This window comes from Phalacrocorax aristotelis, chromosome 1 (genome assembly GCF_949628215.1).
Source record: "Phalacrocorax aristotelis chromosome 1, bGulAri2.1, whole genome shotgun sequence".
Taxonomy (NCBI): Eukaryota; Metazoa; Chordata; class Aves; order Suliformes; family Phalacrocoracidae; genus Phalacrocorax; species Phalacrocorax aristotelis.
Window position 1 is genome coordinate 19,870,727 of NC_134276.1, and position 27,210 is coordinate 19,897,936.

The following is a 27,210-nucleotide window of genomic DNA, read 5'->3' on the forward strand; positions in this document are numbered from 1 at the left end:
AGAGTGTGCCTTGAAATGCAAACAGCAGAACAGTTATTTTTCTCCTGCACTGGTTTTCTGATCGGTCATAGGTCAATTTGTGAATACATAGGTCAGTTTTGTTAGGAGGAATGAGTCCTCTTTTTTTTTTTTCTGCTGTTACTCTGTATTCTGATTTTATTCTGACAAAAACCAAACTTTTAGTTTTAATTTATACTGGACCAAACAGCAAAGACCAATAATAAAACCAGACTAAAAGTCATTTATTTTAGTTTAATGGGCTTTTCACAGGTGTTTGAATGAACACATTATCCCTTCTAAATTAAGGAGCTGCACAGAACCACACTTTGGTACTTTGTTTTCTGAAGAAATGTAGTTAGAGACTTAGCACAATTGCTTCCGCTGAGGCAGGATCCAGTGCGTACAGAACATAAGTCCACGTTTGTTTGTCCAACTGTTGAAAATATTCAGAAGCAGGAGATTCCACAGCCACCACAGGTAATGTGTTACACTGCCCTGGTGAATGGAGAATGCTCCCTAGCAGTACAGAGAAGTGTTGTAAGAGCTTACTAAGAAAAACCGTGGAATCTCTTTCATAGATGTTTTCATGAGAATTTAAGCAAACATCTGGCAAGGATGGAGTAGATACACTCGATCTCGCAGAGAAGGTTGCCAAGAAGAATATCCAGAGGTACTTCTATTTCTAAGGTGCTCGGAATCCTTGTTTTCACATGTGTAAGATACTGGCAAAAAAAGTGCTGGAAAAAATATGAAGAAAAAAAAAATTTCCTTCACTGCAGTTGATTATTCAAATAGTTTGGTGTTTTCATGGTTGCAACAATACATCCCATACATGTCTGTTTGAAAAGTATACATTCACGGTAAAGCCTGATATTAATTTCATTGATGTGCATTCTTTAAGGAACAGTTTCTGAGATACAATATATTAATGCTTTGGCAAGCAAACGCAGTGAATAAGCAAATAGGGTGTGGTTTCTTTGCTTTTTCTTAAAATACTGTCTTTGTTTTTCTCCTGGATGTTACATAAAAAAAAGGCAGTGATTGCCTACAGGCAACCATGTTAACATGCAAAATACTATGAAATTTGGTGGCAAGTGGTGTTCCTCAGGGGTTCGTACTGGGACCTAAACCATTCCATGAAATTTAAAAGGGTTCTTCTCCCTAGTGAGAAACCCCGTTCCCCAGCAGGACCTGCTCCGGCAGTGTCCCTCCGCACCCTTCCCGGCCGATTCCCCAAAGCCTCATCCAGCCGGGGGCAAAGAATGTCTCTGCACGGGGATATTCAGCACACTCTTGCCTCTCCATTAGGACGAGCCAGGCCCACCCGGGCGCCGCACCTCCGCGCAGAGGGTCAGCAGCGCGAACGCGCCGCCGAGCGCCTCCCGCCGCTGGTAACCGTCTCCCTCCTCGAGACACGGGCTGCAGGCTGGGCCCCGAAACCTTGCGGGGGCCCCGAGCGGGGGTTCGGTCACGCTCTCCAGGAAGGGGCCGCCGGGGCAGCGCGCAGACGGGGAGCCCTAGCCACCACCCGGCGCTCGGTCCTCACCGGCGGGGCCGGGGCGGCCCCTAGCCGCTGTGCCCAGACACGCCTCCGCCAGCATTGGCGGGCGACAGCAGAACCGGGCCGGAGTGGGGCGGCCCCGGGGTCTCGGCTCCCGCCGCCCAGCTCCGAGGCGGGCAGTCGAGCCGTCGGGCCGGGGGTCGGCCCGCCCGGGGGCCACCGGCGCCGCCGCTGTCACGGGGCAGGCCCGGCGGGAGCCCGCGGCTACCGGCAAGGAGCCGCCCCGCCCATTGGCCGCCGGCCGGCTGGGCTCGGGGCCCCGCCCCTGCGCGTCACGGGTTGGAGGGGTGGTGATTGGCTGCAGCCGCCGCCTCGCTGCCTCCTGGCCCGGCGGTGGATGTCGCAACCGCTTTTCACCGTTGTCGTTTGAAATTCGGCCCAAAATGGCGGCCGGGAGCGGGGCTGAGGCAGCGGTGGTGGCGGCCAGGCTGGAGGGGGCGGAGGAAGAGGAGGAGACGGCGGCCGCGGCGGAGGATGAGGAGGACGGGGAGGAAGACGGCAGCGGGGCCGGCAAAGCGGCGGTGGCTGGCGAGGAGGCCGGCGGCGGTGGGGCTGAGAGCGAGGAGGAGGAGGAAGACGTGTTCGAGGTGGAGAAGATCCTTGACGTGAAGACAGAGGGGGTGAGTGCGCGGCGCCGCCGGCCGCTCTCTGGGGCTGCGGCGGGGCTGGCGGGCGGCGGCGGCGCTGGCGGGCGGGCACGCTGGCGGGCGGCTTCCCCGCACGATTCTTCTAGACTTGGGCGAGAACCACGCAAAAACAGTAGTTCCGTTGTAGTTGGATTTTAAAACGCGTTGTGCATAATTTTGCAAGGAAGCTTTTTGTATCTTAGGCTGTGACTGAAAAGATTGAATCTGCAGTATCTTCCCTAAGTTGTGGTTTGTTGTTTTTTTTTTGTCTGCATTGTTAAACTACTCTTACGGCTGAACTGCAGTCGTGTTTTGATGTAAAGTATTTGAGTGCAGAAATAGGCAGGATTTAATAGAATGGAGAACTTGAAGATGTTTTAAGGTGTGTTTAGTGAGACTGTTTACTGGCTTATAAAACGCGTGAAGACCTCTTAAAATAAGAGATATTTTCCATTTAAAATAACTAGCTGTAATAGTCCTTGCTTTGTTTAGACAGAAATATCATACCTTCTCTTCTTTCTTTGAAAGCAGCCTAGACTGGTTAAAGTTATTCTAAAATTTCCTAAGCATCAAATTAAAAAAAATTATTAACACAGCTTTTTTTTTTTTTAATGATTTTGTTTGTGAAAATTATTTACTTTAATTCATGGATTTTATTTTCGGTTTCAGTCAGGTACATAATAGTATAGAATTCTGCCTGTTTAGTAAGGGTTTTGAAACCTTTAGGTTGGAGGACCTTGAGATCAATAATTTCTTAGATATTTGTGATGCTACTGCTATTAGGTTGTATCTTGGCTGAAATGCCTTGATGGCTTAAGAATGTTATGCTTTCGAGGTAATACAGTATTTATAGCTTTGCCTGTATGAAGCATTGGTTAAAATAACAAGTCAGGCTTGAAAACAGGAGGACTGTTCTTTTCTTTTTTGTCTTTTTCCCTTCCTCGCTGTCCGTCATGTCCCCCACCTGCCCAGCTATGGAACTTGAAATCTGCATGGGGGGGAGGGGGGAGTCATACCATTCCACACACTTCTAAAGAGTACCAGAATACATCAAGTACCATCTTTTAAAAATGTCATTGGTACGTGCTGATAAAAAGCTGTGTTTTGCCCCCTCTTTGTATCATCCTCCTCCTGCTGAGGCAGCCCATTGTGCAGCAGGTTGTGAGCTGTATGCACTTGAGGTTTCCAGGCTGGGTCAGTGCAGTTAGCTTTACTGCATGTGTGTGCCTTACCCAGTAAGTGTTGGCTGTAGCTTTGAAGCATGGGCTCCAATTGCATCAGGTCACCTTCCAGTTGCTGTTCGATGGCAGGGGACATGCTCTTGTGCTTCAGAAGTACAGGACAAGACAGACACTTGCACCCAGTCTTAACTTCTGAAATGGCTGGAAAAAGCTGCATGTTACATTCAGTGGAGTATATTTCATGCAGGCTGCTTTAGACTAGTGGTTCCCATTTTGCAGGTTCCTAAGTCTGATAAAAAGTCCAAGCAGATACACTGAGTCGGCCACTGTCCAGCACAGCATAAGGCCAGTCACTGTGTTCCTGTGTCACAGGTGCAGAAGCAGGAGAGCACCGCACAGAGAAGCTCTTCTCATTCGCAGCCCTGATGTTGCTGGAGCTGGTAGTAGTGGTAGCATGAGAGACAGCAGTTCTGGGATGGGACTGGGCTGGGGCATTAAACCTGCTGATAAATGAAACATTAGCATGTCCTACTTAAGAGAGCAAGTAATAAAAGTTTGGAAATGTTTCCTCTTGGTATATCTAGAAAGCCTTTCATACTGCACTACAGTTACGCTAAAACAACAGACTCCAGTGCAAATCATGACATCCCCTAGCATAAATGGGTAACCTTAATTCTGCTCTTTAATGACATGGTGATACCCCTTGCTGTAGGAGTTGGTTCTAGCCTATCACTAGTTCTCCTAGAAGCTACAGAATTATGAAAATGCTTGGAAGTGTTCTATTATTTGTAAGTGATACAGAGGAAAGAAATGCCAATGTTGAGTAAAGTAATATTGGCAGGTGAGCGTAAGGCTGTGTATGTATCTCTAGTACGATGATCAATCTCCGTCTTCACTTAAGCTGCATTTTTATATCGCTCTCTGTGTACTGGATGTAGTCAGTCAACAGACAAATAGTCTTATATTTGCATTAGACTTAATTTATCCAGCGCTCTCAATTAATTAAAAGAGGACTTCTAACTTATTTTGTACCTGAGCTACAAGGGTGTAACAGTGACTCTGGCTAGGGAGCAGATTTGTAGGAAAGGAGGTGGGAGTCCCCACAGACAAGTAAGTTGAACATGAGTCAGTGGTTCTTGCAGCGAAGGAGGCCAACAGCACCCAAGAGCGTAGCCAGCAGGTCGAGGGAGATGCTTCTTCCTCTCTTCTCAGTACTGCTGAGGTGTAGCTGTAGTACTTACTGTGTCAAGTTCTGAGCACCCCAGGACAGAAGAGACATGGACATACTGGAGTGAAGGGTTACAGAAACAGTTTAGGGAGCTGGAGCGCAAGAGACTGAGAGAGCTGGGTTTGCTCTGCCATAAGAGAAGAATCAGGGTGATCATAGTGTTATCTATATCTACTAAATGGCAGGACATAGAGAGGATAGTCAGATCGTTCTCAAGAGTGTGTAGTGGAAGGGTGAGAAAGGCAGTGGACACAAGCTGGAGCACAGGGAAATCTGAGTAGACACACTTGACTGGATGGATTTCTGAGCAGCCTGATCTAGTTGGCCCTGCTTTGAGCAGGACATTTTACTTGTTAGTTCTGGAGATCCCTTATAACCTAAATTATTCTGTGACTGTAATGAAGTTTATTAGCAGTTTATTTAATGAGTAACCCCATTAGAAGAAAGAGAAACAGGTGAACATGATTTTGAAAACTAACTCCTGAATCAAGAGTGTATGGTTAAGCTAAATTATATGAGAAGTATTGCACTAATGTATTTGAATATAGGGTATTTATGTGTCTGTGAAGCAAAATACAGAAGATTGTAGGTAGAGTTGATTGCTAAAGTTTAATGGGATATATGTACACTTGGTCAGAGGTTTATGGTGCTTGGGCAAAAATGTAAATTTATGGCTGTAAATACATTTAATAGCAAGTGTCAAATGGCAGTTCTTTTGAAGCTTTCTTTCTCCAGGCTTGGTTAGCAGTTTAGGGTCTTTCAGAGCATTATCAATCTATTTTTGAAAGAAAATGATACTATTGTTTTGCTTCTTCAAAGGTGCTTTCCTTAGTGCATTAGCTAATACTTTTTTGTTGTTGTTGTTGTTAGAAAATAAGTTCAGGAATGGCTGTATTGCCTCGTATGCATTATTAGCTGCTTTTTATATGGACAATGGATTTTCTTAAGTTTGGCGCTAGCTTTTGTCACACATCTGTTGAAAGGCACTGCAGGTTTAATCAATAAAGGTGACTGCATTGATTTCATAGGACATGTCTCTGCTTTTCAGTTAAGCTTGTTGCAGGAGGCCCTGAGTTGCCCCTTGTCTGGCTGTATCAGCAACATGCTGAGTCCAGGCTAAATAAGCCTTGCCTCTCAGGAAGAAAAGGAGTCTGTCTTGAGAAACATAAGGATTCAGACTACTTAATTTATTTAGAGAAAACCAAGAGATAATTTGGTGGAAAGCTTTTTTTCTTTTAATGGTAAAAAACCCTTTCTAATCTAATGAAAAAACAAGATCGAGACTAGAAGGTGTGATTTCATCCTGTGGTGAAGGTAAATACTGTTGAAACAATTGATCTAGGGCTTTCATATGTAATCTTTTACCAAAATCTTTGTAACTAACTCCACTGAGATACACATGCTCAGATTTTGTCTAGGTTTAACTTGATCTCATTGGTGGTTGGGTTCCCACCCCCCCCCAGTTGTTGGTATTTCAGCTTATCAAAAGTGGCATTGGTTACAAATCTAACAAGTTATAAATTCCAGTGTAAAACTAGGTGAATGATGTTAATGTATTAGAAATGTTAGGTTTTATATCAACTTCTTTAGCGAAGAAAAGCAATTAAAACTTAAAACTTTTATAGAAGAAATATTAAAACTTTCTACAGGTTTCATAACTGTCAGAAAAATCAATTTCAGTAAAATGACTGGGAATTTATTATGTGTACATTGTAGCTGTGGTTCTGAACAAATTTTAGATATTACAAGTATTTTGGATAAAACCACTCCAACTGCAGAAATACTTTACAACCTACTTAGTTCAGTATGTGATGCAGATGGAAATAATTCTGGGGATTCCTATGTCAACATTGGATTGAGTTCCCATTATATTAATTTCTGTATATACAAAATTACATATCCACCAAGATCCCCAGGAATTGAGTAGGTGATCAATACTATGCTGTATTGTATTAAATGTTGGGGTTTTTTTCTTACAGGGTAAAATTCTCTACAAAGTACGGTGGAAAGGATATACCTCTGATGATGATACCTGGGAACCAGAGGTTCATTTGGAAGACTGCAAAGAAGTGCTGCTTGAATTCAGAAAAAAAATTGTGGACAATAAGCCTAAACCTGTTAAAAAAGACATACAGGTATGTTTCATCTTCCAGTATATTACACTGAAGATGAATGGGGGGAGGGAGAAGGGAGGACATTGGGATATGGAATTAAGAAGACTTAAAGAATCTCTTTGATCTAGAAGTGTTTTGTTTCATGTGAAACTGAATATTGTTGCTGCTCTCTGGTTAGGCATTTTTTTGTTAATTGACAAGTTTGCTTGTAGACTCTAAATCCATCTAAACTTTATTTCAGTTTTTAATGGGACTATATAAACAATGTATGGTTGTTTTAGTTTGTTTTTTGACATGATAAACAACCTGCTTTCCCTACCCACATGCATATTTTTTGTCAGTGAAGTGGGTCACTGCTCAATTCGCCTTCCCGTTTTGTGTAGCAGATAGATGAATTTTTGCATGTTAACCTTTAAATTTGGTAAGGTAGGAATACAGAAAAATTAATTGCAGGAAGGCAGCATGTGGATTTTTTTCTTTAACTGTTCAGTCAGTTTGAAAATGAAGCGTAACAGTTGCCTTTGAAAACTGGTACCATACTTCTGGGAAACCTATAGGTAAATTTTGCAAAATCAGGTTAATTGTTTTTGTTCTAAAATAGTTCAGATGTAGTTCTCTTCTGGCATCTGTTTGTTGGATGTCTGATTGGTTTACTTGTTTATGTATTGATTCTCATCCAAGCAGTTAGTAATGTAATTCAGGTCAGACAACTAGAATTGAATTTACAGATTTTACAATTTGACAGTGAGGAATGGTATTTGCAGTGATTAAAAGGTTGAAGTGTTTAAAAATTTACTTTTCACAAGTACCACCACTACCATTTTTGCATAGTTACATGAAAGTGATAGTTTAATGGGGAAAGAAATATTTTCTTTTTTTCCCTACTTTTTAGAAACTGTCTCTAAATGATGATGTATTTGAAGCAGAATCTGACAGTGACTGGCAAAGTGAAACAAAAGATGATGTTTCACCAAAGAAGAAAAAGAAGAAGTCAAAAGATGGAGAGGATAGAAGTCCAGATGATCTGAAGAAAAAAAAGTCTAAGTCTGCAAAACTCAAAGAAAAACGCAAAACAGAATGTGAAAATTCCTCAGATGCTTTGGTTTCAGATTCAAAACCAAAAAAAAGGACTTCAGAAACCAAGGAGGATTCAAAGGACCCAAAGAAGCAAAGGAAAGAAGATACTAAAGAAATCAAGAAAAAGAAGGGAGAAATTAGAGATTTAAAAATGAAATCTAAAGAAGACTCTAAAGAAAATAAAAAATCACGGAAGGAGAAGCAAGATGTTCAGTTTGACTCAGAATCAAGTACTCTAGATGATGTATTTTATCAGGGAACAGGTAATGAAAATTCAGACTTAAATACTGAAAGTAGAGATGAGAAACAAAAAGTAGTAAGTGGAGAAGAGAGACTGGAACAAGAAATTGCTGAAAAGGATTCCATTGCTGATAGGCATCTTGATGAATCAGCAAGTAATGAAGATGATAGTATTGATGTTAAGATTAAAAGAAAGAAGAAAAAAATTCAGCAAGCTGAAGATTATAAAGAGGAAGGTAGGAAAGTGGAAACTCAGGATATCTCTTTAGAGAAGAAAAGCATACACAAAAAGCAAAAAAGTCAAGAAAAAGTAAAAATGGTTCCTGGAGAGTTGGAGAAAATGTCACCTGCTCCTTCACCAGTGCAGAAAGGTTTGAAACCAAGCGCTGATGAAAGAGGGCGCAAGTCCACTGATTCATCTGGGGAGGTGAGCAAAGTTAAGGGGTTGGTGTGGGGCTGGGGATTAAATCAAACATCTCTGAGGTACAGGCATATCAAAAGGCTGCTGTTAATTATGGTGAAGAGAAAAATACATATTGGAAAGTTAATGAGGTGGATGAAGCTAAAGAAAGGCGCACTGCACAATGTATAGGAGAGCCTGAAAAAATTCTGGATTCTGAGCTCTATGAAGGAGGGACCACTTCAGGAGAGAAGGGTGTCTTCAAATGTGAACATATTAATTTCTCCTGTTTATGTGTACTTACTTAAAATTAAATCTACTGTTCCTGTAAAGCATGCTGCCATTTTTAGCTTTGTTCCCCCCCACATTCAACAATTGCCTCTGTTTCACTTTTTTCTACTTCTGTAGTAAGACATTCAGTCTTGAGCAATTATCCATCCAACACTGCAGGATGGAGTGCACTTTTGAGCTAACAGGCACCCCTGATCTTTCTCAAAAGCCAGCTACTCTTACACCTTACGTGTGTTAGCACCTACCTGAGAATTGGAATGCTAAAATCACTTCTAAACCCAGGTCTCGCAGATAACTGTGCAGCTTGCTTGTTGTCATGTTGTTTTAGCTGGGATAGAGTTACTTTTCCTTCACTGCAGCTGGGATAGTGCTGTGTTTTGGACTTAGTGTGAAAACAATGTTGATAACACACCGATGTTTTAGTTGTTGCTGGGTAGCACTTGAACTAGTCAAGGACTTTCCCAGCCTCCCATGCTCTGCCAGGTGCACAAGAAGCTGGGAGGGGAGGGGACACAGCCAAGAGAGTGGATCCACACTGGCCAAAGGGATATTCCATATCATATGACGTCATGCCCACTATATTAACTGGGGGGAGCTGGCCAGGGGACACAGCAATCGCGGCTCGAGGACTGGCAGCGTCGGTTGGCGGGTGGTGAGCCGTTGCATCGCTTGTGAAGTTTCTTCTTTTTTTTTTCTTTCCCAGGCTTCATTTTTCTCTCATTATTTTCCTTTTTATTATTATTATTATCATAGTTATTATTATCATTACCAGTATTACTGTTTCATTTTGATTGTTGAACTGTTCTTCTCTCAACCCACGAGTTTTCTTGCTTTTGCTCTTCCGATTCTTCCCCCATCCCACAAGGGTGGGGGGAGTGAGCGAGCGGCTGTGTGGTGTTTAATTGCTGAGTGGAGCTAAACCACGACAGTCCTTGTTAGAATTGTTAGAACCACTTGTCTCCTTAGAATTCCTGGGCTGCATACAGAAAATGCTTAGTTTCATGACATGAGTTCATATTAATTACAAATGCTGTACGTGTTCTAAGAAATGAGCTAAGCAAATACTGGCATATTTCTTTTTCCTTATTTAATACAGAAGTGTTTAAGAAAAGCAGGATGGTAAAGGTAAAAGAAGAAAGATTAATGGATACCCCCCTTCTCCCCTTCCCCCCCAATATTTCTGGAATGTTTCTGAGAATATAACTTCTTTCAGCTGCTTCAGTCTGTTCTAATACAGTTCGCAGTCCGTAAAACTTTGGCTGCTCAGAGAAACCCCTTCCTGATTCGTAACAGGATTGCAGCCAAGACACCTTGATGCTTGCTGGATTATATCCCACTTCTTCTGAGGCTGTAATTCTGTAGTGGCAAGTTTCTTCTATAGGTTCAGTTGTGGTCCTCTGCTTAAGATTGTTGAATGTATGGAGTAGGCTACTTTAAACTTAACGAAGCTGTTTTTGGGGTAGAGAATTATGTGGCGTAATCTGAATAGAGCTACACAAAAGAGTGTTTTTGCAGGACCTTGGTGGTGAAAGCTCTTGTAAACAAGGTTAAGCAATTACTATGAGGCATAGCCCAGTTTCAAAAAGTCATTTAATTAACTGGAATGGTATGGCCCTTTATTACTGAAGTGTTTTCTCATAGTTTGAGGCTATAGCATTCATAAGAGAGAGACATCAGTGATGATAATCAGATAAATCTTTGGAATTCTGTTTTATTTACCAGTAGTATAAAAATCTGGTCACTGCAAACCTGAAGAAATCAACAGCAGATGAAAGTTGGTTTGCTTATGGCTCTTCAGCCAGCACTTCCAGTAAGTTGTCTGTGTGCCTTTCTCACGGTCATGCTCCATGGAAGGTCATGCTCCAAGGTACTAAGGATGCAAGGAAGGCATTCTCCTCTTTGCTTTTCTTAGTCTAGGAGGCTTCAACAATGTTTTCTGTAACTGATTCTCCAGAGCAGCTGTGGACTTACTGTACGGGTGGGTTTGGTGGAGAGTTATTGTTGGCAGGCAGATTATTCTTAAAAAAAAAAAAAAAAAAAAAAAAAATCATTGTGTATGTTTCAGCTACATGTCTTTCCTTATGTAGGCCTGATTACAGAGTGCTGTCATGTCAATTTATAATGCAGTATTCTCTGTTTGGAGTCAGTTTGCACACCAAACCATTATTTCCATTTGATTTACCTCCAAAAATAAATGTGTGGTGTATGCTGTGTATCTGATCAGTACTGGAAACCTGGAGTAGAATTCAGGATTACTGATTGTAACAACCTCCCTGTGTAGCAAATACCTTGTAATCCGTTTAGTAAGCTATGGGTCTGCTCCTAAATACTAGGCATCTGCTGGGGTTAACAGTTCTCTGTGCTGCGAGTAAATCATGTCAGTGATAAAAAGCTGAGGTTTTGGGTGGGGGGGAGAAGAGGGGGTGAGAAAGACGATTAAATGTCTCAGCTCTGCTAACACATTATGATACACCAAATTAATCTATTTTAATTGAAGTTTTTCCTATGTCAAAGAAATAGTAGCATTTAATGATACATTCAGTCTGTAATTCTTGTGGGGACTTCTTTTGGGGCAGTTTTTCAGAAAGCTAATGCTATTCCATGAACTAGCATTAGTGTCAGGCACTGATACAAAGCCATGCCAAGGAGCCTTGTCCCACCTACTCTGCAGTTTGGAGTTTGCTGACTGAATAGAGAAGAGAATTACAGGAGGAGGAAGGCAGCCTTAGCTGCCTCCACCAGAATTACCTTTTGGCAAATTTTATTATATACCTATATCTACCGTAAACATTTTCTGTGATATCGGATATTGCTAAGGTCAATCTTCTGTGGGGATATGGTGGGTTTAAATGGATATCTGTGTGTCTGTTTTTCATGAATGGCTGTTGCCATAATGTTCTGTATGTGTAAACTGGAAAACTTGGAACCTTCTGAATACAAATGTCAAGTTTTCTCAGTTATGGTTCAAGTCAGTGCAGTCATAACTGCTTTGAATATGGTGCTACGAAGGTGATAAAAATACTTTGAAATCATTACATTCTGTTCAGGTTCAGTATTTGGAACAAATGAAAAGTTCATGATTTTTAATTTACTTCAAAATGCTGGGTTTGGCCTATCTGCATCTCACGCCACCTTACATGCCTGGGATACAATAAAAATCTGATTTGAAGTTGTTTTATTTTGGAAATAACACCCCTTCTCTTACGGAAGAAGCCTTCACAGACTTAACTCCTGACTCACCTGTTAAATTCTTTTCTTAGGACTACCCACAAGCCTGTTATATACAGGTTTCAGTAGTATTAATTTTAAATATATTTTTCCATTGGTGTGGTTAAACAAGTTTAATTTCCATTTTTTCTCTACGACTTTAATTTGATCTTTGTTCTCAATATCAGGAGAAAGAAGTAAAGAAAATGGAAACAAAAGAAAAATCTCAAAAAAGAGAGTCTGAAAAAGAAGACAAGAGCAGAAAAGAACAAAAGGGCTTAAAAAGTAAGTGCTAGCTGCTTAAAAGAGAGAAGGGAAGGACCCTTCAGGATATTCTCCTCTTATTTCTACAAAAGCAGATATCGTATAGTTTCATAACACATACTAGAAACAAGAATTTCTGCTTTTATTTTAGGAAGCAAAAGTCTGCTGTTTAATGGTTTTGTTAATGTATGGCTCATGAGAATGCTGTATGTGCTTTCATGTATGAAGCATGGAAGTGTATCTCTAACCTTTTTGTAGACAAGTAAAACTTTGCCCTTTTTCATTTAATATTGTCAGCTATGCTTCTGTGGCACATAACAGTAATCTTTTTTAGAGGAATTTATCCAACTACAGGCTATTTACAGAAGTGTTCTGATACTACGAATACATGCTTTCTATGTTTAGAAAAACTGGTAGAGGTTCCCATCAGAGAAACTTCTTGCCTCTTGCTTTAGCCACAATGATGAGTTATATTATGCAGCCCTTAAAATATCACTAGAACTGGATGATTGGATACATGAAGAAAAATGTCTAGGTTGTATTTCTGTTTTTAATAGTATAATGGAGCATTAATGTTACCATTCTTGATCTCAGTAAAACTCTGGTTTTATTCAGGATTAGTTCCCTCACTACTCTAATGAGGATTAACTGAGGAAAACCAGGTAACTTCACCTTTGATAATCATGAATGGTTGTAGGAAGAGCTATGATGCTTCACCTAGCTGTTGCTAGAGAAACATCTTTCACTGAAAGTAGCATAGGTGCTTATAATGGTCAAGAAAAGTAGTTACAAGCAGAATGATTAATTATTGTTCCTTATACAGCATGTGTCCTCTGTCTGTTTATCACAGATACTGAACCATATTTTCAAAGTAGCAATTTACGCATAATTCTAAATTACATTTCTTAAAAAGAAGATGGTACCGTATTGAAAGCAGTCAGAACTCAGAATTGCCAGGGTGGCTGGAGGTGAACTAGCTCTCCCTGATTTTTGGTTTATGTTGTTAACCCTGCTCCTATGCTTCAGCAATGATTAACTTATGGAAAGACAACAGACCTTTTTTCAAATGGACTGTGGTCACTCAGTTAAACTTTGTTATGTAGTAGTCTTTAGTGGCTCAAGTAGTCACTCTTGATAACTGTCTTATTCTAGGCTTTAAGGACATCTAAAGTGCATTTGACTTGTTTAATGTAGGTTCAGAAAAAAAAGGTGAATCTTCTGAGAATAACTGCAAAAGAAGAATCTTTGCTAGAATATAAATTATAGAAGAATTAAAATCAAAAGACAGCAAGGTGTACAAATAAAGGAGGAACATAAGAGATGAAACAGACACATGGACTTACATTGCTGCAGAAGGTGATTGAGAAGTAGTGGATGTGTGTCAAATGGAGAACTCCAGTGAGCAGTAGAAGCAAATGCAGGGAAAAGTTGAGCACTGGCAGTTAATATTTTCTCCATTCCTGCTTGCATCTTTTAGTGCTCTGACTCTCGTCTCCCCAGGAGGCTGAAATATGTTCATCTGAAACTCACTGATAACTTTTCAGTGTGTTTCTGCTATTACAGTAATGGACTGTTCACCGTCTCTTATCACTTCAGCCTAATTTATTACAGCAACTAAACAGCTTGTTTCAAGTAAAAGCATTTTATGTCCACTTGTAACGTAGCCTTCGTTGTTTGGACCCATTCTGCGATGACTTCTTGAGTCTCTTTGAGTGAAAAGTAGTATATGTTAAGCTGCTGATCATCAAAGCAATGGCAAGCACTGAATGGTTGGGAAATTTAAGCTACTTATTTTATGTTTTTTTTCTTTCATAAAATCAAATACATGATAGATGGCAAGCAACAAGTCTTGAGTTTGGGTATGGACATGCAGTTAGAATGGCTGACACTAGAAGACTTTCAGAAGCATCTTGATGGAGAAGATGAGAATCATGTGTCAACAGAACCGATATCAAGTAGTGAGTAGTTACTGGGAGGAAGGGACATTTCTTAGCTGGCATTTCAAAGTGAAATATCCTATAACTGTACTGAATTTATTTTCTAGCTCTCCTGAGGGATGCTGTTAAAAGTGGAGATTATATGACAGTAAAGATGGCACTTTCTTCAAATGAGGAATATAATCTGGATCAAGAGGTAATTTTTCTGCAATAGAAGTATTGGAGGGGTGCAGGAAGGAAGAGTACAAATCTGGATTGTTTAGGAAGTTTTCCACTCTTGCTAGTAGCAGACTTCTGTCTCACCTTGGCAAAAAACCACAAGGTGAGAAAAAGGTGTATAAAATTCGAGACTTCAATATTTGTTATCCATTTCTTCCAAAGAAAAAATGAAGTTTGAAGGAGGGAAAGTTTGATAGAAGCATCCCAGTAGCTGGATTTGCAGCAGATTTGCCCACTGAATTTAACTGACTATTAAGTTCAGAACTTTACATGGTATAAGGAATGATGACACCCATCAGGTCAAGTGGCTGAACTATGTTAAACATCTATACATGCAAAAGCACAACTAAACAAAAAAATCTGAGTGTTCTATTTGACAGACTGGGACCACTTCAATCCATGAATAATTAGTTTTCTATGAGTTCTTAATCAGCTGCATTCTTACTGGTTTTCTTTCCAAGGATTTATTTTCCTGCTAAATAGTACTGTAGTTCCATTTTTGAGGATTAAAATCTTCAATATCAATATTTTTGCTGGTGATCTTGTGTTCTCAAAATGCTACATAATACAGCTACAATACTGTTATCCCAAAGAGCAGGTTTGTTCACCCAATGTGCAAAGCGCTAAACTACACACAGAGCGGAGGTGTTTTAAGTCGTTTTTGTACAAAGATTGGTGCTAGGTGGTAACCCACAAAGCTAGCACACCGCACCAAGAAACTACAAAGCATTTATACAGTTAAATGTGTCAGTTATGGCTAATATTCACATGCCTCAGCTAATAATTGGTTAATTTCTTTCTCGCTTGGCTGTAACAGTACAGCTCACTTTAATTTACCATGCATTCTCCTAGATTAAGAGACTTACCAGAGGGGAGACGGTTCCTGGCCTACGGGCCTTACTTTTAGTATTATAATGAGGATATTTTCCCTACTGGGCACTTTGTTATCTACATCCCAATTAGTTGTTCTCCTTGACTGTACGCTTTATCACTCCATTCTCAGCGACTTCTGAGGCGGGATGTTTGCTTTGATCAGTCTCTCAGCTCTCTTCAAGGATACAGTTGTAAAACAAGTGCTTCTCTGTCTCTCTGTCTCTGCCCCTCAACTTCTGTTTTGCCAGGCTCACATAGTTCATTGTTACGTCTTTAGTGGACAGTTCCAAAAATTCCATTTTCTTAGGGATATGAATACATTATGCTGAGACTTCTGTAGTGTAGTAGAAAAGATGCCAAATGAGCTACAGAGGTGAGCATGTGTTCTTTGAGTTATAGTGTCTGGTGGAAAATGCAAGAATGAGTGAGGTGACTGGCCACTCATGGAAGTCTCTTCATACTTACACTCTGATAAAATCCAGAAGCAGCATTGTAGTAGCAGCTGACTTCAGCCATTGTGTTTTCCTTCCAGTGGCTGCTGATTTTTGCTGTCTTTCCCACCCTCAAGTGCCTTGCTGCCTTTTTTGCTGGCTCATTCTGGTTTTCCTCCTTTTTGTTCTGTTCCTTGGAATGTTAGGGGTTCTGCAGATTATGGAGCTCAGAGTGTGGGGGCTGTGGACAAGAGAAGTGGGAGGTGATAGTTTGTCAGTGTCTGGCAGCAAAGTATGTGTGAATTCTTCTGCCGGGAGGGGAATCTTTGTGAAACCTTTTGAAGCACTTGCAGTTTTTGTCTTGCAGCTTTGATTTATCTTAAAGGGTTTTTTTTGTTTGGTTTAGTTTTTTCTGGCAATTATTATTGTTGCAGGACTCGAGTGGAATGACCCTAGTAATGCTTGCTGCTGCTGGTGGGCACGATGACCTTCTCCGGGTCCTAATCAGGAAAGGCGCGAAAGTTAATGGCAGACAGAAAAATGGAACAACTGCATTGATACAGGCAGCTGAAAAGGTTGGCTTGATTATTGTCATATTTGTGGTTCTTGGCTTTTTTATTTATGTTTACAAGTGGTATGCAATCTTTTTCCCTTGGATGATATCTAAAAAATAGTTAGCAGGATGCAGCGGGGTGACTTTAACTGTATAATTCCAGCAGCTGTGCTTACTGTAGTGTAAATAAATTCTGATCACAAACCCTACTGTGAGTAGAAAAACACCGTAGGGCTACCTAGAGGGAAAGTGGAGGCAAAGGATATCTCTGAATTTGTCTGTCATGGGGGCTGAAGTTCTTGTGTTGGAATTGCTTGTTATGATCTCTGTCGACACAGGATCCAAACTTGGGAGACTGTCAGCAAATCTCTGATTAAGCAGGGGTTACTTATTCGAGAGTTGGGAGATGGGGATGGTGGCAAGCTCTTCTCAAACTAAAGTCAGCTAGACTTAGGTGGTCTAAGGATGTTTCATGGATGCCCTATTTTGTTGGAGTTGGTGCATGTGTGTTCCCATATACAGTCGATACAGGGCCAAAAGGGAGCTTGATTCCAGTTTTGGTGATTAATGCAAACATACTGCTTTCTTCCTGTGGTGCTCACTATTGCAAGACTTAGAAAAAGTAAGAATTGTAAATGCTCATGGTTATCTACTTGTCGGAGTCAGAATTGCTCTTTATTAGCCATGGGAGAGAACAATGTTAATTGTGTCATGCCTCATGCTTTGGATTTTACTGATGGATTTTAAATAAATGTCGCTTTGTATTCTGAAACAAAACCAGAATATTTTCTACTTACTTGTTTTGTGGTTTGGGTTTTTTTTTCCAGAATTTTCTAACAACAGTAGCTATTCTTCTGGAAGCTGGGGCATATGTGAACATGCAGCAGAGCAGTGGTGAAACTGCTTTAATGAAGGTAAACTCAATGTTTGTCCTGACACGGTTTAATAGTAAATACTTTTGGCAAACTAACAAAATATAAAAGCATATTTGTAGAGTTGATTTAGGGAACATGTACTATATTTGAAATACAAATACTACTTAGTCATTCTAGATAGTGTTTTATTCCATTTTGTTAAAATGTGGCTCATCATCCTCTTCCATTGTTTGGCTCAAAGAAATGCAGATGTGATCTTATAATGGAGATAATCTGGTTGTCAGTAGGAAGAGAAAAATTTGAGAAAGGAGACTATTTCACTTGAGTGTAGCTGTGATTGACTTTTGTCATTTCATTGTAGGCCAGAAATAAAATAACCAGTTTGCAGTTTCTTCCTACTGCCTGTTCTGCACCTTTATACCCTCCCATCACAAAGGAAATTTTAAAATTTTTGTTTGTTTGTTTTAATGGGGAAATTCTAAGGCTCTTAAAACAGTCTCTGTTCCTCTTCATATTTTTTTGTTTATATCGAATAATTTCACCAAAGTTTCCCTTCCTGGTAAACTTGCGGTATTTACATGTAAGCTGTTTAAGGCAATTTGTTTGCAGAAGAGATTATAGCAGCTTTTCTGTCTGAGACAATGTGGTATTGTTTCTCTTCTATCCTCTGCAAGCCTTAACAAGTGTGGGGAATTCGCATTTTCCCTTAAAAAAAAAAAAAAAAGCAAACCAAAAAAAAACCAAAACCACCACAACCGCACACTTGTGGTTTCCTCAGCCACTTCAGTCCAAAATCTCTTAATAATTTGGCTACCTCCGTGAACATCTGCTTTGAGCTTCATTGTTTTTAAAGGTTTTTTTAGTATTAGATGCACAGCTGTACATACTTTCTAATTGGCAGCCTACAGTGACTTATTCTGAGTATTTGTTTTGCTGTGCAGATACAAAGAATAGGTTCTTACTGGAACAAGTTTAGCCAGGTGTGGATAAACATATAAATATGTTTATCAAGTCACTCTTGCTTACCCAAGAGAGTTGGGTCATACCTTTTAAAAGGGGGGGGGGGAACCCCAAATGTTTGGCACTTTAATTCCTTTCTCTGAGGCACTGTGTGATCTTTGTGGGTTCTTTGTTTGGGGGCGCAGGTGGGTTTGTTTATTTATGGAAGGCTATGGATTGAAAGCACAGATGAAGGTTCAGAGCTGAGACAAATTTCAGAAGTTAACTTGTGAAAGGCCTCGTAAAGATAGAAATCTATATCGCTTGTGCCTTTCCCTAATTCATCTGAGTGAAGTGTGTGAAAACAAGTGGCCAAGGGCATGTGTGTGCATTCTTCAAAGTAAAGCTTTCTTTATACTTTGCTGTACTCTTGTCAGGTGGGTTTGGTTGGCACGCCCTGACAGTCTTGCTGTAACATTGAACAGCCTCGGACGCTTAGGCAGTCGATCACAGCGACTGTCTAACATAGCTAAATAACAGCTTGGGGCAAGCTCTATTAATTTACTGCACACCTGAAGTACTACTTGAACGGAGATTTCTAGAAACACACACTTGGAAGTGCTACTGTTGTCATTCTGAATACTTTTGCAGAAACCATTTATTCAGGTAAACAATTGCAAGGAAGTTTACAGTTACTGAACTCCAGCAGATTAGATGTTTTAACAGAATTTTTTGGTCTTGTTTTAGCTATCTATTTATTTATTTATTTTCTGATTAAGTCCGTTTGGTAACCCTGAGTGTTGCTGCTTCTATGGGATCAGGTATGTAGTGTTGTCTGAGTAAAGATAAAATAGTTAGAGTGTGATCCTGAGTTTTGAGTTGCATTAGCATTCACAGAGCAAATACCTAAGCTTGTTTTCTGAATTGTATCTGATTTTTGCATTTTAATTAATTTCTGCCAGTTCTACTAGCTCAAATGTTATGCTCTGTTCTAACGGGGGATTTGTCATTGTTGTCCATCTTCCCACTTTCTGTACAGGCTTGTAAAAGAGGGAATTCTGATATAGTGCGGCTGATGATTGAAAGCGGGGCAGACTGTAACATTTTGTCAAAGCATCAGAACACTGCGCTGCATTTTGCTAAACAATGTAATAACATACTGGTGTATGAGCAGCTCAAGAGTCATTTGGAAACGTGAGTAAACTGTACTTTGAAGTTTGTTCTGGTAAAGTCTGCAGTACTGGGCATGTCATAATTTTGGTTTAAGTCAAGGGGAAGAGGGGAGGTTTTGGGAAGAGAACAGATCCGATTTGGGCAGAAAGCTAGCTAATGAAGCATGTGAAATGAAACAATGTGAGCTGACAAAATTAGCAGACACTTGCTTAAACACAGTAAAAAGATGGAAAGGAGGAAAAGGAAATTACTGGAAGAGAAAGAGTCCTTAACCTAGAAATACATCAATTGGGAAAACTAAAATGCTTGTTAGAGCATGCCAAATAAAATACCTTGTGAAAAAGCATTAAAAAAATAGAAACAAACAAAAGAGCACTGAACAAAAACACCATGAAAAGTCAATGCAGGTAGTTAGGGTGTTGTTGGACCCTTAAATGTCAGCTGCGAGCTGAGAGTGCCGGGATAGAGCTGTCATGCTGGTGAATGATGGAAATAAGTCTTCATCGCACAACAGAATGACTGAAGAGCAGTGCAGTGTATGTGGTACGGGAAGCGTTCATGTCATGTGGTCATGTAAAATATACTGAGCTGATGAATATGGATGCAAAATGGAGACAAAGAGAAGCAGCAAGTTTTTTAAATATCCATTTGGAAGAACACTGATAGTTAGTGCATCAGGGCAGAAAATGCTAACAATCTGAACTTGAAGAAGACTCAAGGAGGGTCTCAGCTTCTGCAGCAGGTGAGATTTCACCATGAATGCATAGTTAGTGCTGGAAGAACACTGCAAGACAATCTATCAAGTCTTTTGTAGTCAAAGCTTATTCTCTTCTAATTTAGTGTTTAGAAAGCCCTGACTGTTCTCTGTCTCTGATCTCTCCTGTGTTTCCCATCAGCTAACATCCTAAATCTGTCTTGACAGAACTGTCTTGCAATGGTCACTGATATGTGCTGTAGTGCCACCAATATTCTTATTGATTTTAAATAGTTTAGTGATCTTTCCTTTAGAACATTATTAAATACTGTCCAGCCTGTCCTGGTGCTGGGGTTGTTTCTCCCCAGGTGCAGGACTTAGCACTTCTCTCTGTTAAACTTCACGAGGTTCCTGCCAGCCCATTTCTCCAGCCTGTCCAAGTCCCTCTGGATGGCAGCATGACCCTCTGGTGTATCAGCCACTCCTCCCAGTTTGGTGTCATCTGCAGACTTGCAGAGGGTACCCTCTGCCCCGTCATCCAGACTGTTAGTGAAGAAGTTGAACAGGGCTGGACCCAGTACTGACCCTGGAAGTACACCAGGAGTGACTGGCTTCCAACTACGTGCTACTGATTTTTTGATGAACTGATGTGTTCTGATCCAGTTTCATACTGGTAGGAAAGTATTGTGATGACAGTATTTTTAATGTACTGTGAAGTTTGTGTGAGGTATTGCAGATCACTGCCTCTAAGTTCTGCCCTGAGCAGACAGAAGCTATAAGGAATGTTTTCTTCTTACAGCAGGCTAAATGGAAAAACAGTGTGAAAAGTATAAAAACATATAATAATTTTTCAAACATAGAAAACTTGTTAAAGTAAGCAGGGGCAGCTGAAGGAGTTAAATGGAGCATGCTGATTCTTCCCCAGGGAAGGAGATCATGACCTGTGAGTTAAGGTTTGGAAGGCAACAGCAAGCATGCAGATAAGTGATCTGGTACCTGCAGTTCAGTGTATTGGAACTTTGTCACTCACTCATTATCTGATGCCTTTTCCATTTTGTTTCCTGTTTAAAATCTGCCACCTTCAGTTTCAGCTAATCTGAATAAATGAGTTTTGGAAGATCATGAATGTGTAACTTTGCCAGTGAAACGGCAGTTGAAATGAAATACTGATAAATGCAAAGTGATGTCCAGAGGTTTTCATTGCAGTAATGTGAATTATACAGGGAGTAACAGAGCTCTTGCTAATTGGGGAAGCTTCCAGACTCATTACCTGAAAATACCACTTCAGTGCTTCTTGTCAGTCAGAAAGGAAGATACTGCAGTAATAGTGGAGCCGAAAATGAAATGTAGATCCATGGTGTCTGAATGCCTTAAATAGCGTGTGCCATTCCAATTACATAGTTTCAAAAACAGATGAAGTAGGAAAAGTAAAGATGATCAGAGATACAGAGTAGCTTCTGTGAGGATAGACTGAGGGAGGTGACACACATCACCTTGGGACAGATTAAAAGGTTAAAATTTAAAATAAAATCAGAAAACAATGACAACAAAATAACCCAAAGCCATGAGGCAGATTCTACAGGCCATCCTGTTAAACAATTTAGCAGTAGGTTTGAAATGGAGGAATAATTTTGCAGAGAAACTGAATTATGGATCTCATAGTTGCAGAATGCTGTGGTCACAAACGCATGGGATTTCAGAAGGGATTAAGTAGATCTGAGGAGAGGTGTGATTTGGCTGCAGTCTCTAGTTTTGGATGCCTCTAAATCAGATTGCTGGAAACTAGGACAGCGTACCAAAAAAAGACAACGGTTTAATTTCCTGTATTTAATGTGGCTTTGTCTAGCATCTGGAAGCGAGGCTAGGTGGGCTTCTGGGCTTGCTTTGGTGTGGCAATTCTTGTGGCTTCTTTCTGATCAAACACTGAAGTTTTAGATTCTGCAGATGGTAACCTCAGCTAGCGTGGAGGGGAAGTGTGCTCTGGGGAATAGCTCAAAAAGCTCTAAAGGTGAGAGAGTCAGGACCTTTGCCTTGCAAAAGCATTTGAAACCCATTTGTGTCAAAACAGCTTTCTGAAGAGGGTTACTTGCTAACCTGCTTGTAAAAGTGTCAAAGACTGTTGGTTAATGGGGTCTCTCTTATGAAGATTAGGCTGCTCGCTTAGATCAACACCCCCAACCCAAAAAGCCCTAATTTGGCTATTTAATGGTAGTGTTGCTACTTCTTTACTGCATTTTAGTAGAGTTAGTTGGGACCTGCTTTTTTCTGATATTATTGCCAGTAAAATTTTACAGTGACTTGTTTATTTGTACGTTGTACTTGCAGTCAGGTTGATGAATTGGCCACGCTGGGGAAGTGGTTGTCTGTTTCTCTTTAGCTCTAGGTACATATTGATGTTTTGGGGACATCTTTCTACTTAAAGAGCCTTCAGATATGTGGCTAGTTGGAAGGTTTTTTTTTTAATCTGCTGCAGTGCATTTGTCCCAGCTTTTTTATTTTTGTGGACCCAATAGATGATTTTATTAACAAAGTAGCGGGACTTGGGCTTCATCTAAGCAGAAATGCTAGCAATGAAGGCATTTACTTCTGAAAATTGTGAATGCAAAAAGGCAATCTGGAATTCTTTTTTGCCTCAGCTTTCAATAAGTCCGATGAAATAATATTACTATGTGAAGTACGGGCCTCACTTGTTTGGTCTTACAGGCTCTCAAGAGTAGCAGAAGATACCATCAGGGATTATTTTGAAGCCCGTCTTGCTTTGCTGGAGCCAGTCTTTCCAATTGCCTGTCATCGTCTCTGTGAAGGGCCAGACTTTTCTACAGATTTTAACTATAAACCCCCCCCAAGTGTGCCAGAAGGTAGGCGGTTTCTTGTTGTGGTGGGTTTTTCTGTTTGTTTTTTTTAAAGAAAAAGTAGAACAGTGTGTTAAGAAACTGCCTTGTAAGTATGTCTTAAAGTATCTGCTATGTGGAATTATTTTTGTATGACCTTATATTGCAGTAGTTACATTAAGGATGCTCTGATTATGGAGTGTAGGGAGAGGAGCAATGTTTTGATCCATTGGGGGTGGGGTTGGTGTGCATCTTCTGAAGAGGGTTTTTTTATTGCCGCGTACAGAGCTGTTTCTGTTCGTGGGTTATGTTAGCATTGCGAGGGTCACATTAGCGAAGTGGCAGGTGTTATAGGAAAGGAGGGGTTTACCTTAGAACAAATAATTTGAAAAATCTTAATCTAAGAGCATAATTAGAATATCTTGTAATGGATCATCTTGGTTTGTAGACAGTAGCTAATGCACTGGTGCATTGGGGTACAGTCACAGCACTATGATGATACAAATGAAGTCTAGAAATACTTTAGAAAAGAAGCCAGTATCAATTGACTCTGTTTTCCCCACAGACCCTTTGAAAAAGCTGGGATTCAGATTCCTAAGATACTTGGGAACGTTTCTTTGTTCTCTCAGGAATCCAGATACTAATCTCTGGTGCTTGGCTTAGCTGCGTCATTTTTATTCACCTTTGCAGTATATCAGGGAAATACCTACCGATACCGATTTTTCTTGAAATAATACAATAATGTGCCTGAAATACTACTTAGATTGAAAGTTGTTGTTTCTGACCGGTTTTCTGGTTGTTAAGAGTTGTAACATAAGTCTTCCAGTTCTTTACTGTAGGTGTTCTTTATAGAATTAAGAAACCTTACATAAATTTATGTACTAAAATGAGGCATTTGTGGGTATTGAAGATTGTCTCTCGTTGAACTTCAGTGCAGTTCATAAAGACCTGTAATTGACTGGGCTCGGTTGTCCTTACCAAGAGAACAGACAACCCAAACCACATTGAATTCATAACTCTCTCTAGGTAAACCTAAAAGCACAGAGGTGAACCGTACCGAGGATTGCCGTATCAGTTTTATTTTCCTTTCCAATAGCCACATAAAATTATCTCTGCTGCCAAAAAGGCTTAACTTACTGACGAGTTCTGTTGCGTTCTGTGCTGGGACCCACTGGCTTGGGAGACTGGAATTCTGCATGTTGCTTTGGTACTCCATCGGTGTTTAATATGTACTATGCTTTATATTTATATGTATATATTTGTACCTGTCTCCAAATGTTCAGTGTATGCAGCTGTTCTAAATAATGGATCTCATTATGAATTCATGTGACTGAGTTGCCTTCTCTTTCAGGATCTGGAATTCTCCTCTTTGTTTTCCATGCAAACTTCTTTGGTAAAGAAGTCATTGCTCGGCTCTGCGGACCATGCAGTGTACAAGCTGTGGTTTTAAACGACAAATTCCAGCTGCCTGTATTTTTGGTAAATCTTTTCATATAACCGATTTACTATAGAACTGCTTTATATAGAGTCTTTACAGAGCAGCCTGGGAAATCTTAGTGCCTTAATTTTTTTTGTTAGTATTGTGATGAAGCATTTATTTATCCTGATAGGGTTTTTCTTAAATGAAACTTAATTCTTCTTTGGATACGGAGAGAACTACAAACCTTGCGTGTACCAGACTCCATAAAAATGTGTGCCGAAAGAGGCAGGGATGTGGTGCTGGACAGCCTTGCTTCCAGGCGGGCCTGCTTGAGCACCAGATGGTGCCTGGTTGGACCAGGTGACCCCCAGAGGTCCCTTCCAACCTCAGCCCTTCTGTCACTCTGTGGTTTCAGAACTGAGGGTTTGACCTGGCAGGTGAGAATTATTAATTTAAAGCTGTTTCAATTCTCAAATTCACCTAGCCTCTCAAATTTTTGGCCCAAGTGAATCCTTAAACATAACTATTTTTGCCTTGTTTTAACAGCCTACCTCATATTTCTAATGGTTATTTTTTTTTTTTTTTAAATCTATTAAATGCATCACTATGCATGCTTTTTTCAAGTCCTCTTGTTTCCTCTGTGGTTGCACCAAAGGTTCTTTGCAGTATACACAACTTCCTTTCAAAAAATGCATAGTTAAAATGTCGGGTTCTGTTCGTCCGCTCGCAAAGCACTTTCAGCCATATCCTGACATTAACTTTGTCCATTTTCTTTTTCCTTTTAGGATAGTCACTTTATTTATTCCTTCAGCCCTACTGCAGGCCTTAACAAGCTTTTTATACGGTTGGCAGAAGCTCCTACTGCCAAGGTACAAAATGCTCTCGAAATCAAATGTGTATGTTAAGTTGTTGTACAGTAGACTAGGGAAGAGTTAAATGCTTCTAGTTGTATGTCACAAATGTAAAACGAAGGGCTTTCCACCGTCTCCTTGTCCCAGGTCCCATCACTTACAGTCACATCCTCTGACGCTGCCAGAGCTTAGGAACATTGCCAGGAGTGTTAGTTCTGTCATAATGAAATGATTTTATGCCACAGTCAGAATAATTCACGCACCAGGATAAACTAATATTACAGCTAAATCCCCATCTATATTGTGACTTCAGTGACTAGCAGGTACATGGAGTGCCAGCTGGTTTTGCATACAGGTGTTCCGCTTGTGTGTTTAGAACTTGGCAATATTTACTAGCATACAGGGTTTGCTTTTAAATAGCCTTGTGTAGTCTGTTTTCCCGGTGGTTGGGGCAGTAGTCCCACTAAGTGTTGCAAGATGAGTAACAGATTCTGTTCTGGTAGCATTTAATTTTTTCTTGGAAGATGCACCAGTAAATTTTCTAGATGTTCTGATGTAAAACACTCTCAAATGTTCTATTTTGCTTTTTTTAAGGGAAAAAATTGAACTTGTGTTCAGATGGAAGTGTACGTGTATGTCTAGTTCAGATTTGGGGTTAACTTCTTCAGACACCCCCCAACGCAGCAGTACTGTACTTGGGTCCTCCTACAAGCCATTCATAGTTCAGTAGGGCTGCTAGAAACTGATTTTATTAAACACAGATTGTAAATCCTTTTTTTCTCAGTCACTAGCGATTGTATGCCTCTTCTCATGCTTTTCTTGTATTAGAAGTAGCGTTTAGCACTACATGTGAATGTTCTTCATATGAAACCTTTGTTTGCTTTTACAGGTAAAGCTGCTGATAGGCGCGTACAGAGTGCAGCTGCAGTGACCTCACAGCTGCGAGCGTACTGGGCGGACTGACGCTTTTTTGGATATAATTCTGATTTCCTCTGTTTAGAGATGGACAAAGCAGTTTGGAACTTTCTGGCACCACGCTCTTAAGACTGAGTTCCCATCTCACTGTTGCTCGTTGGCAGTTACGTAGGAAAGCGCATGTTGGAGAGCTGTTGAATATGCTGGGCTGGTGGGACAGGGGTGTCAGCTTTTTTTTTTTACTTTGTACAGATGTAGATGTAAGTATTTGTGCCAATACATATAATTCTGATTTTCTCTAACTTTTGGAGTCCAGACTGCGTATTTCAGCTTTTCCACAATGTGGAATGGTGCATATAAGAACTATTTAAGGTAACCACGTGAAATGTCTTTTTTAATAGAAAGATCTTTTCCATTTGTAAACTAAAATTTTTTAAACTTACTCTAAATGTAACATTTCTATGTAAAATGCAGAACTGTCATATTCTTGAAGCTGTGGGCAGAAATTACACTTTGAATTCACTGCATTAGATTTAACTTAGAACTGCTGAGGGCTGCGTTCTGGTTTGAGCCTTTTCCTGCTGCTGTCTCCCGGTGAGGAAGCAGTTACGCTGAGGGGGATTCCCTTTGAACAAACATGGTTGGGCCTGCAGGTATGAGCAGAGATGGCTGAACATGCTAGACTGGTACAGGATCGCAGTCGGATTCCTACCTACATCAGTGTTTTAAAACTACTTTTGTATTAGAGAAGCAACTGATGGTTTTAGACATCTTACCTTTTGAGTTCTTAGTCAGGTGACACATGGGATAACAAATAAACTAGCTAAACCAGAAAACTTGACACTACCCTGAATGTGCAGGCAATGCTTTCTGCAAGCCAGAGAGGAGAGATGATTTGAGATATTTGCAGCCTGACAGCTGAGAACATGTCCTTTAATTCAGAAATTCAGTTCTCAGTGCAAAGAGCTGCTGTTTTTTTATTTAAATGACCCATTTTATCAGATGACAGATGGTCCTGTGCTATAAAATACAAATTTAATACTTCTGCCTGAAGTACAGAATATTTTTCTTTGTAAATTAACCAACATCTTAAAGTTTAAAAAAAAGGGGGGGGGGGGGGGGGAACTAAAAAAATAATCGGGTTTGTGCCTTTGCTGTTCTGGTTGCCACATGTAGTTTACACACCGCTATGTGCCTATGTTGGTAGCAAAACTATTGTGGATAAATTCATAATCTCTGAGTGCTTACTGTCAGAATGGTGCAGATGTATTAAATATCCTTTCAAGAGCTGTGACTTTTTAATATCAAGT

The 27,210-nt window shown here is 40.3% G+C and overlaps 2 protein-coding genes across 2 annotated transcripts in view; both read left to right on the forward strand.

Annotated features, from left to right (window-relative positions):
- Positions 1 to 1,931, forward strand: part of PARP4 (poly(ADP-ribose) polymerase family member 4) — a 38,573-nt gene extending 36,642 nt beyond the window's left edge. The window contains 1 exon segment of the mRNA XM_075081874.1: positions 1,166 to 1,931. Coding sequence (XP_074937975.1) covers positions 1,166 to 1,931 — 766 coding nt within the window.
- Positions 1,889 to 27,187, forward strand: MPHOSPH8 (M-phase phosphoprotein 8). Its single transcript, XM_075082774.1, has 13 exons — positions 1,889 to 2,181; positions 6,576 to 6,731; positions 7,603 to 8,454; positions 12,114 to 12,210; positions 14,022 to 14,147; positions 14,234 to 14,322; positions 16,084 to 16,224; positions 17,030 to 17,116; positions 19,056 to 19,210; positions 22,587 to 22,741; positions 24,066 to 24,193; positions 24,920 to 25,003; positions 25,875 to 27,187. The coding sequence occupies exons 1-13, from the start codon at positions 1,945 to 1,947 to the stop codon at positions 25,914 to 25,916; spliced, it is 2,349 nt and encodes a 782-aa protein (XP_074938875.1). The 5' UTR covers positions 1,889 to 1,944; the 3' UTR covers positions 25,917 to 27,187.
- The last annotated feature ends 23 nt before the right edge of the window (positions 27,188 to 27,210 follow it).

Coding starts and splice junctions, on each gene's coding strand:
- MPHOSPH8 (XM_075082774.1), top strand. CDS start 1,945: ATGGCGGCCGGGAGCGGGGCTGAGGCAGCGGTGGTGGCGGCCAGGCTG. Junction 6,732..7,602: donor CTGTTAAAAAAGACATACAG/GTATGTTTCATC, acceptor CCTACTTTTTAG/AAACTGTCTCTAAATGATGA. Junction 22,742..24,065: donor CCCCCCAAGTGTGCCAGAAG/GTAGGCGGTTTC, acceptor CTTCTCTTTCAG/GATCTGGAATTCTCCTCTTT.